The sequence below is a fragment of the Pagrus pagrus genome (genome assembly GCF_965226575.1).
Source record: "Pagrus pagrus genome assembly, chromosome: 6".
Classification (NCBI taxonomy): Eukaryota; Metazoa; Chordata; class Actinopteri; order Spariformes; family Sparidae; genus Pagrus; species Pagrus pagrus.
Window position 1 is genome coordinate 21,696,203 of NC_140190.1, and position 11,949 is coordinate 21,708,151.

General features: G+C 40.0%; 1 protein-coding gene across 2 annotated transcripts; it reads left to right on the top strand.

Annotated features, from left to right (window-relative positions):
• Positions 1-2,284: 2,284 nt before the first annotated feature.
• Positions 2,285-9,977, top strand: klhl26 (kelch-like family member 26). Of its 2 annotated transcripts, XM_084356079.1 has the most exons (3): positions 2,286-2,599; positions 4,686-4,868; positions 5,516-9,977. In XM_084356079.1, exons 1-3 carry the CDS (start codon positions 2,550-2,552, stop codon positions 7,095-7,097), a joined length of 1,815 nt encoding a protein of 604 aa, XP_084212205.1. In that variant the 5' UTR covers positions 2,286-2,549; the 3' UTR covers positions 7,098-9,977. The 2 variants fall into 2 exon arrangements, with proteins under 2 accessions (XP_084212206.1, XP_084212205.1); XM_084356080.1 differs by lacking the exon at positions 4,686-4,868 and having other exon boundaries at positions 2,285-2,599.
• The last annotated feature ends 1,972 nt before the right edge of the window (positions 9,978-11,949 follow it).

Sequence of the window (11,949 nt, forward strand, 5' to 3'; positions counted from 1 at the left end):
TCTGCCTGGTTCATTAATTCTTTATCCGACTGATTTTTGTGCAAGTTAGACTCTGTGGCCTTATTGAGTAAATGTCCTGTATTTATAACTCCATTGCGCTGTCCGTGGTTCTGAAGTAGCAGATGGATTTGTAATCGCTCAGTCCCGCCCTTCAGTCATTTCCTTTTAGCTGCAGATAGTTCTTACTTTAGGGTTAGGGTTGGGCATTCCCCCCATGCAGGGCAGAGATGCTGTTCAGTTCTGAGTCATTAGTGTTCAAGTACTCGTCCATAATAGTCTCAAGGATGTTGCCCATCTCTGCCTCGATCAGCAGGTTAAACAAGAGTGCAAGAAAGAGTACAGCTATTCTGGACAAAGTACATCTTACTTTCATTTCTAATGTTGACCATTCTGTTCAAGTACCCGTCCATGGTCCTCTTTGCTGTCACCAGCTCCCTGCCAAAACTGCAGAGGAGGTGACAAAAGCACTCCAGAGATTCTTCATCCTGCTCCTCGCAACATTTTTGTCTCGAAGAGCTCAGCGAATAAGTCATATCTTTTTTCACCTTGTTGCATTTTCCCTCGATTTTATTATACACCCTTTTCTTTTACTCTTTATTCCATGAATAGTACAGCACTTTTACTGTCTTCAATTGTCTTGTTTTGTTGTATTGTGTTTATATTTCTGTGATTTTACGCTGCCTTGCTGCAAAAAGAATGAACTCTTGTGGGTCAAGAAAGATCTGAACTAACCCCAACTGTCAGGGTCAAAATTAATTATTGTGATCATTTTCATTTTTTAATATTGACGTCACTTCCCCTTACTCTTTATTTGTTTCTTATGAATCCTTTCTTTCTTTCTTTCTTTCTTTCTTTCTTTCTAAGAAAACTGTTGTGGTTGTGACAATCAAACTTGAAAAACATTTTCTTCACACCTCTAGAAGCCTCCAACCGTCTTCTTCTTCTCAAAGATTTAATCTTTGATGTGATTATGGAAGTTTAGAAACTGACAGTCACTGTTGTGTCACCAGTTGGTGGGACTTTCACCTTAAGAGGAGAAAACTGTACAGAAGCCTTGCTAGGACAATGTCAACTCACATCCACTTTTACATTTGTAATATTCTCATGGAAAGAAATTAAGATTAATTTTTTTTATTTTTTTTTTTTTATCACATTTGTATCCTTTTACAAAACAGCTCTATTTAATAAGCACCACCTACATCAGCTGTAGTTTCATGTCAGTCTAATTTGTTTGTCGTTCCAAATGTCTATATAGTTGTTTGTCTCTAACTTTGCTGTATCTTAATCATCCTTGTTGCTGGGTTGTTTTCAGCAAATTAATCTGAAAAAAAAGAATTAAAATGTAATTTGTGTCATTTAAAGACTTTTTAAAAAATCGTCTGTCTTGCAGAGCAGGTACAATTGTGTGTCATCTGCATAAAATGAGAAAAAATTACATATTATGTGATGTAGAGGTAATTTAAAATGTATTATATATTATATATCTATTTGACCTGGAGTCCTGGCATTGACTGACATGTTGCATCCAGCTCTCTGTAACACATAACAATTAAACACCAAATCTCTTAAGGTCTTGAGGAGTATTGATACGTGAAAAAACAGTACAAAAGCCTTTTGTGTCTTTATGGGAGGAAGCTGCAGGTAATCTGATAAACTGCCTTCGGTAAAAGAGAGCTGAGGTCACACCTCTTCCGGTTTGCCCCATGGGACCTTATGTTGGAAAAACTCTGTATGGTAGTGAAAGGGTAGAGACAAATAATTTGATCTCAATTGTGCCATGAGCTGCACATATTATGTTTTTCAATTTAAAACATATTTTTTTGACCTGAGAAGGTCACAGTTTGTTATATAATTAATGAATTTTAATACTGTGAAAATACATAATTACAAAACTACACAACCAGCTCTCTGTCGCTGAGTGGCGGTTGCATTGTGGGTAATGTAGGAGCCGTGTTTTCAAGAGGAAGAAGAATGCGTGACATTAAAAAAAAGGTCTCTAGTTCTGCTGTATCGATTTTGATCATTTGTTTTTAAACGGTCCCTTATGAGTCCAACAGTGTTGTAGGAGGATAATACGAGATCAGTGGACGGCTTTTCAAAACCTGTCGCCTACATTACCCACAATGCAACTTAGAAACTGTGTGACATCAGTGGAGGCAATTTATCAGATTACATGCAGCTTCCTCTAAAAAGGCTTTATGCTACTTTCTTGACATGTAGCATGTAAACACACTTTAATGTGTAAAAATGGTGGAGTTACCCTTTAAGGACCACAGGAACCAGTGGCCTACAGCTGAAGATGTTGTAGTGGCGCCTCCCAGTGGTCACGAGCGGTCAGTACAGAGGAAAGAGGTGTAACGAACAGCCGGTGGGAGAGGTCATCATCACCGTGTGCACCGTGCAGCTCCAGACAGACGGCTGCTCTCCGTCCGTGCCTGACAAACAGGCTCTCCTCGGACCTCTAACACACCATGACCAGGCCAGCCGTGCCGTTGACCTTCTGGTAACATTCATGAAAATGCCATATGCGTGTTGCTCTGTGCTAGAAGATGGCGGAGTCGGATGGAGGGGATTTTGCTTCGAAACATCCACAGAGCAGGTGAGTGAAGCTGGGTGAGGACGCGGTGTGACCACGGTGTTGGGCTGGTCCCTCGGTGTTACCTTATAGGAAGCCTCCACGGCTCCGGGACTGCAGCCCAGTTCGAGTCCGCTGAAAGGTTCCGGCGTGGCGGCTCGGCTGCAGGAAACACCGGGGAGTTGTGCGGGCCTCCAGGCAGACACACTCTGAGTTTTAAAATCAATGGCCAGCAGTGTAAATAAAGTCAGGATGTAACAATTGTTTATTTAAAATAGTTAACACGCCGAATTATGTCTGCGGTCTCGTAGCAGGTGAAGTTTAACACATCTGTTGACGGCTTGGTAAAGCTTTCTCTCTTTTTTTAAACGCCATGTCAGTATTTACAATACTTTTTGGCAGTGCTGATGCAGTAACGCTGCCCCACATAATGTCTCTGTTAATGATTACAATGCCTTCTGTGCAGCAGTCAACCAACAACACATTGAAAGTTGTGTCCTCAAAACAACACTTTTCTAAATAAAGTTGTAAATTGACTATATACTTGTACCATATTTTGAATGAAGTCAGATACAAAACTGACTGATGACAGCTGTGTCTACAGCACCACTGATAGTTGATAGTTAGCTTAATGCTGCATGTACAGGTTTGTTAATAATTCCTCAAATATGGTTATCAAACATTTAATGAAGGCAAAATATTTGGCAAAATTAACAATAAACTTAAATGTCCAAAGTGACATCAGTGGATCTGTAAACTCCACTGAGAATTTAATAACTATATTACTCCAAGCATCTTTCGGCATTAAGTTAAAGTTAAAAAAAAACATCCGAAATGTCTGTGATATGCTGATTTCAGGCCAAATCAATATATCGGTCGGGCTCTACTTAAATGAATGAATGAGGACTAGATTTCACGTGCCACCTGAAGAGCCATCTTTAATGTTACTAGCAACACCTGTGGTTTTTTCCTACTATGGTCAAAATGTCTGCAGTAAAAAAAGACACCTGAGAAAAGATTTGTACAGAGCAGGACACTTTGCAGTTGAAAAAAAACCTGTGGCTTTCTTGTGGACAGATTACCATATTGGCCCACATATGACATGACCACTCTTTTTGGAGCTCCTCATCAAGATATTTTGTGACATCAGTAATTACTGGCTCAAAACACACTTCCTATTATATTAGTTAAGGAGTTAAATTAGTGCAATGCTACCCTATCCTTTCATATCCTAACAAAGTTGGTACCCATAGTGGGTCCATAAGGTATAGATAATTATGAAAACTGCATGTAATAACTCTTAATTATACGCAGACTTCAACTTGTCCATGTGTCATCATTATAACGTATTTCTGTAGTTCTGGATTTAAGATATTTAAGGGAAGGACACAACTATGGCTCCTTAAAATCTGTACACATTTAGACTGTGCAAGTCAAATTTTTAGGGGAATCCGTCTAGAGCGCCTTAATATTTTAGAAAAAATCTCACAAGATGAAAATGATATGATCTTTTGCCAAACCAATATATTGTCCCATCCCTATTGGCCGATGGATTCATATATTTATTTAGGTATATTATTTTGAGTTAGAGGTTCAGTTCTCCGGTTATCCAGTTTCTAATTAAGGCAGATTGTTCATTTATTCTCAAGATGGCAGCCTGCTGGTTGTGTGTAGTACTACTGAGTCCTGGCTGTTTGTCTCACCACCTCCCCTCTATCCACGCACATACACACTCACATATATCACTATCAGCTATTGGCCTTTATAAAATCCACTAGCAGTCAACTTCTAATTGCACTGTTGTTTCTTTCCTGTGCAAAGATGCACTCTCACTAATGCAAAGACCCTGTACACTATAGACTGCATCCCCCCTCTGACTGTAGCAGATTAGATTACATTTCCACTACAGTATTCCTGTGTGCATCTACACCAGACATTAGATCACATTTTAATATTCTTGTGCTACAGCCTGCTTGGCCAGAATACCCGAGCTTCCTGCAGCATACATAATATTAAAAATAGCCATGGATAAAAACAGTGAGTTTTATTTGAAGGAAGTGTAGGATCCCTTGATTCACTGCTTGTGACAAGGCCTTGTTTTTCTTTCCAGTATGGCTAACAAGAATAGCACCCTGCGCTGTACATTCTCGGCCCCAAGCCACAGTGCCACCCTCCTCCAGGGCTTGTCGGTCTTGCGGGCTCAGGGTCAACTTCTTGACGTCGTGCTGGCCATCAATGAAGAGCGCTTCCAGGTCCACAAAGCTGTGCTGGCCGCCTGTAGTGATTACTTCAGGTTAGTCTGAATCACAAGACTTCTCACTGCTATTTACATTTTAAATTGGAAGCACTTAGCTGATGCTCTTACTCGGAGCAATTTACACTGAGTGCACTGCTAGTAAGCTGCAGGTCACAGATCAACTACTTTCAAAACAATTCGGTTGGGAGAGGAAGATAAAGCAGGGAGAAATGTGAAACCAAATGCAAAGTGATGCACTCACTTCGGCTTGTTTTCTCTCATTTTGTCTTTGATCTGAGCCATTGTACTTCACTGAATTTATATTTACAGAGCTCTTACTAAATTTACTTACTGGCTAAAAGGGGAAAGGCGTATTGCATAGATGGAAAGTGAGGACGTTTTGAAATGATAAATCATGAAATATGAATTAGATAAATGTACAAATGAGTGACATAAAAATGTGGCCAAATATACTTTTTTGCACACTATTCTCATTAAATGGTAGTTTGCAGTTCATCATACCATTGACACCAGACCTTTATCCAAAACATTAATCCAGAAAGAAGAAAGCTTTTTCACATCATACAAGTGCTCTGACTTATTTTTAGAAAGTCAAACAAAATTCATGCAAATTTAAATCGGTGCCTTTCATTTAAAGAGACTGAACACATCATGTGGTTTACTGACTCGTTCTTGTGTTACAGAGCAATGTTTACCGGAGGCATGAGGGAGTCAAATCAAGATACCATTGAGCTGAAGGGTTTGTCTGCCCGTGGGCTGAAACATATTATTGACTTTGCCTACAGTGCCGAAGTCACTTTAGACCTGGACTGTATTCAGGATGTTCTCGGGGCAGCTGTGTTTCTGCAGATGGTCCCAGTCGTGGAGCTCTGTGAGGAGTTCCTCAAGTCAGCGATGAGTGTGGAGACCTGCCTGCACATTGGCCAGATGGCCACCACCTTCAGCCTGTCTTCCCTCAAAGAGTCAGTGGATGCCTTCACCTTCCGTCACTTCCTCCAGATTGCAGAGGAGGAGGACTTTCTGCACATCCCCATGGAGCGCCTCGTTTTCTTTCTCCAGAGCAACAAACTCAAGAACTGTAGCGAGATCGACCTCTTCCACGCCGCCATCAGATGGCTCCAGTACGACGACTCTCGTCGAGAACAAGCCAGCAGTGTCCTGTGCCATGTGCGCTTCCCACTCATGCGCTCCTCAGAGCTGGTGGACAGCGTCCAGACGGTGGACATCATGGTGGAGGATGTGCTGTGCCGCCAGTATCTCCTCGAGGCCTTCAATTACCAGATTCTTCCTTTCCGACAGCATGAGATGCAGTCTTCCCGGACAGTCATACGTTCTGACGTCAAGTCACTTATCACCTTTGGCGGGACGCCCTACACTGACAACGACCGCACAGTGAGCACCAAAGTGTACCATCTCCCTGACATCGCTTCCCGCCAGTTCAAAGAGCTGACAGAGATGGAGTCAGGGTGCAGCCACGCTTGTGTTGCTGTACTTGATAACTTTGTGTACATAGTTGGTGGACAGCACCTACAGTACCGCAGTGGCGAGGGAGCAGTAGACAGCTGTTATCGCTACGACCCGCATCTGAGCCAGTGGCTAAGGATCCAGGCCCTGCAGGAGGCTCGTATCCAGTTTCAGCTCAACGTGCTGAATGGACAGCTGTACGCCACAGGAGGGCGCAATCGATCTGGCAGTTTGTCATCTGTAGAGTGTTACTGCCCAAAGAAGAACGAGTGGACTTATGTGGAACCATTAAAACGCAGGATTTGGGGTCATGCAGGAACTCCCTGTGCAGAAAAGCTGTATATCTCAGGGGGTTATGGCGTCTCTTTGGATGACAAGAAAACCCTCCACTGCTACGACCCAGCTTCAGACCAGTGGGACTTCAGAGCGCCGATGAATGAACCCAGAGTGTTGCATGCCATGATCAGCACCAGGGATCGAGTTTATGCTCTGGGTGGTCGCATGGACCACGTGGACCGTTGTTTTGACGTGCTTGCTGTCGAGTATTACATTCCAGAGAACGACCAGTGGACCACCGTCAGCCCCATGAGAGCAGGGCAATCCGAGGCCGGCTGCTGTCTACTGGACAGGAAGATCTACATCGTAGGTGGTTACAACTGGCACCTGAACAATGTTACAAGCATCGTGCAGGTGTACAACACAGAGACAGATGAGTGGGAGAGGGATTTGCACTTCCCAGAATCCTTTGCTGGCATCGCCTGTACACCAATTATAATTCCACAAAACACCACTCAACGCTAACCATCTGACCTGTGACTGTGAAGATTTTATTCCATTTGTGCTTTGTGCAGACAACTGAGTCAACACAAGGTGTGAATATTATGTAAGCTACTGAGTGTGTGTGTGTGTGTGTGTGTGTGTGTGTGTGTGTGTGTGTGTGTGTGTGTGTGTTTGAGGAAATGACCTAAAAAGTGACTAAGAAGTATTATTTTCTATCCTTGTCTTGTTTTTGGCAAGACGTGTCTAATTAACAGGCAAACGTTTCATCAGTTTTGGATTTTATGTGAAAACTCTTGATATTGAGACATTTATTTGATACCGATTCAAGCTTTTAAATGATAGTTTGTAAGTATTCGACCAACACAATTTTACAGGTTGAGTTTGAGTTATTTCCTGTTTGAATTACTGATTCTATGATTTATAATCCCCAAATGCCATAAAGATCTAATTCTCTTCCTGACGAATATAATTACCTAAATATAAAACACCTCTTGAAGTAGAGCCCGACCGATATATCTGTTGGCCTAAATACATTATTAATTTAATAAGTTCACTGTTTCAGTGCACTGATGTCATTTTAGACATGAGGTGTACTGTTGCACTGTAAAATATCCTGCTTCCATTACATACCTTTGTCACAAGTGTTGTGAAGGACCATTTAAAATATTTTTTATATTGGCCGATATACCAATATTGTAATTTTTCACTCCCTAATGTCAGTATCTGAAGCGGCCCCAAAAATTTGAATTTGAAGAAGACTAATTCAGGCTAAAGTGTTGTAGTTTTACCAGTCAAGGGCTTAAGTTACAGACAGCACAAACTGTCTCTCAAAATCTCAGTTTTGAAATGTTGTGTTTGCAAAGGTATTAACAGACTCAACCTATTGTAATGTAAGACCTTTTGATTGTACAGTTGTGAAAGTTTTATTCTTATTTGTTTGCTTCTTTTTATGTAGTAATATTTTGTTTGTTATTTTATTATTCAAACAGCCAAGCTACTGAAAATGTTGTACGTCTCTTCCAATTCACTAATCAACAAACCACATATCAATGCACAGTAATGATTGCACAAATGGACACGAGTAGTGGTTGTGTTTCAACTTGAATCAGTTAGCATGTGGCTGTTAACGATTTTTTTTATTATTGTGACTGCCCTTGTGTTTCCTGAGCTGACACCCCCACTGACACACTAATTGTTCTCTGAGTCAACATAACAAACACATGTGGATCTCTTATGGCAGCTACAGCCTTTATGTGTGTCCGTTGATGAATGACGTGTGTCTGCTGCTCTTTATCTTAATGAAGTGCTACATCTTGTGTACCACACATGCTTTTGTCCACACACATTAAGGGGATATTTATTAATGCACATTTAATGTTGAAACTATTACTCAAATCCTCAAAAAATCTCCCCTGAAAAATTGCTTAAACTGGCCATTTGCCATGTTTGACACTGGCTCGTGTTTTTATTTTGACTGCATTACTGCACTTTTCAAAGAGACATCTGCTTCTGCTGCTGATGTACTTTATATGTGTATAAGGAAGAAGCAGGCTTAAAGTTCTTGTTCTTCCTTTTTAATGTCACCATCTATATGACGGTGAGGAGTGTCTGTTTTAAAACTGTCTCCTGTTTGCCTTAGTGTGTTTGTATTGTTTTACCTGTACCAGTAAAAGCACATGATATCTTGTTGAAGTGCAATATGAAGTAAACTGCTGTTGTCAAAGGGGAATGTAGACATTTGTGTAGCTTTACGTGCATCCTTTATTAAAGGTGTATCATGTTTTAAAAATACCCCTCAGGTGCTTTTTATGTTTTTATTTCGATATTTTGATCAGCTGAAGCACTGCCTTGTTCAACAAAAGGTTGTGCTGCTTCCACAGACACTTTAAGGGAGAATTACTGTGCAGTTTTATCTAATAGCGCGCTGAAGTCACGCCTCTACCAGTTTGCTCCACGGGACCTTATGTCAGTAGAAATTTGTATGGTAGTGAATGGAGAGAGACAAATAATGTTTTGTTCCTGTCTGAATTGTGACATGAACTACACACATGATGTCTGTAAATTTATAAGATTTTTTCTTTCATCTTGAGAAAGTCTCAGTTTGTCATAAGACTGTGAAAAGACTAAGCAGCCAATAGTCGCATTAGTGACGTCGTCTTGTTGACTTCAGCTCTCTATAAGAATTCTAATATTTCTATTCCTTGGGGCTGTAACTAACAATCATTTCATTATCAATCTGATCCATTAATCATTTGGTCTTTAAAATGCCTTCAAGTAATAAAAGTGTATGTCAAAATTCAAAACCAAGTTGATGCCTTAAAATATCTTCTTTCCAACCAAAAGTAAAAAAAAAAAAAAAGAAACCACAGGAAGAGCCACAGAGAGGGATCCCTCTCCCGGGACACACAGACATGCACTAGATGTACAGATGTGTACAGAACAGACCAACGAAATTGTACAGAAATCAAAAGTATACAGATTTCATTGACAAAATATCTGATACAAGTAAATGATTAAAAAATGATATCAAATATATGTAAAAATATGTCTCCAGGAGGATGACAGAGCAGGCCGGAGCATCGCCAAGTGATGCTCGAGCCACACCACCTCCTCTCCTTCACGGTGATGAATTGCAAGAAAATATCAGCAGTTTTCGAATAATACATCATAAATCATCAATAATAAATGAAATGGAATAATTGAAAGCCCCTTACCTCAAATGTAAATTAAAGTGGAAAAGATGGATCATCTATGTTGCAGAGACTTTATAATTACTGTACTGTATACAACCAGTCCACTAACTTCGTCCAATAAGCAAATGTTTACTTCTAACATACAATATATCATGCAGACCTGTGTCTTTTTTGTTCTGCTTCATAAATAAATCAAGTTTGGGCTTTGTTCTGAGTGAATCCAGCTTTCAATTAGCATCTCAATTCAGACAATGAGTGTTCTTCTTACACATTTATTAGTTGTGTTCAGTTATTATCCTTTTGGAAGTACAATTCAATAACAGTTGTCCAAACTGCCACTCAGCTTCTGTGATGCGATTTTACCTTTACCATCTAGATTCTTATCTAATCGAAGAGTGAACCTCCTGCAATTCCCTTAATTTAGCCCTTAGATATACCAGAAACCTGAATGACTGAGAACCTGCGTAGACATTCAGATTCTTTAATGAATTTGAAATGATTTGTTTAGTTAGGTGTTGCTTTTATCAGATAGTGATAATGTGAGAGACGAACAGGAAACAAGGGGAGAGGAAAGGGGTATGATGTGCAACAGAACTGAACAGAGGGGTTTGTGGTTATCTGGTCTGTGCCTTAACCACTATTATTATTATATTATTTAACTCCTTTAAATTAAATATGTCCCTGAGGAATTTGATCAGTGCCGCGAGTTGCAATATGCTGTTTTTCAAAAGGCAATATCAAGTATTTATAGCTGTCTGACGTTTTTCAGAAAATCTAGATTGCCTAAAATTAATTTACAAGTGTTTGTGCTGTTTATAAGAAGTCCAATAAATAAATAGGATTGAGATGTATGTTGTGTTGGTGGACTTTGTCTCTGGTGGAAATGTGAGAGAGAAGAATAAAATAACACCATCAAGTTGCACCACAGGAGAATCTTCCTCCCAGTGGCCTTTAAAGGGTAACTCCAAGAATATAACACATTGAAGTGTGTTTATAGATGTTGGAGAGTACAACTGCATATGTGGAAAAGTACTATAAAAGCCTTTGGTGGAAGCTGCATGTATTCTCTAAATTGCATCTAGTGATGTCACTCAGTCCATTGTGGGAAAGGTAGGTGCCAGTTTTTGAAAACGAAGAAGAATGCCTGGATTAAAAAAAGTAATTTCTCTGGTTCTGTTGTTTCGATTTTGTTTTTTAATTGTCCATAATAGAGCGGTTTAGTTTGCAGTCCTAAAACCTGGTAATCAGTTAGCATTTTTGCACATCCAGTCCCCTCGTCTCAAAATGAGGTTTTTGAATTGATTTTCGTTCATATGCCTGAAATAAGGTCTGTGGTCACCACAGGCTTAAAATATGTACACACTTTGTTCTGTGGTATAAAATACATCATTAAATGCCCCACAATTTAATAATAAATCACTCACGTGTCTTTAAAACTGTTGCTAACAAGTGGCTAAATGAGACTACAGAAGTTGTCAGGGACATTAAACATCATCACACCAAACTCAGTCTCATCTACTTGATAGTTCATCTTTGCAGGCAATAATTCTCACTCTAACTTTACAACTTGTAGATCAATTTACAGGAAACGTGTATAATAATTGTGCAATAAGATGCTTAGAGGTGGTGACGTTTAAATCACTACACCTTGGTGGAGTCTGATTATAGCCTAATGTAAGCTTTTTAATTCTAGCAGTTTAATTTACCCTTTGAAAATCACAAAAGTAGTGTTCATCTGTGAAGATTATCTTGCTGAACAAAACGTGTCATAAACTTGTGTTTGTCAGAGAGCTAAAACTAAATAATCCCATAGGCTTTTTGTTGAGGGAACCAGGGAGATGATATCTTTCGAGTAAGCCTACAAAAATATGTCATGGTTGCACCACTCTATTGCCTCTCGTGAAGTCACTCAGTGCATTATGGGAAATGAAGGCAGCAGTTTTTTAAAAAAGGAGGAGAATGTCTGGAATAAAAAAGTTTCTTAAATCATCCACAATGAGTCCAACAAAGGTACAAGAATGCATTTATGCAGACCAGTTGACTCCTTTCAAAACCTGGAGCCAACATTACCCACAATGCCATATAGCCATTGAGTGACATCACTGGCGGCTCATAGGGTGCCGAAGTCAGACACCTTCCAGCGGATGGACCTCATGGGACCTTATTTCAGAAAAACTTTG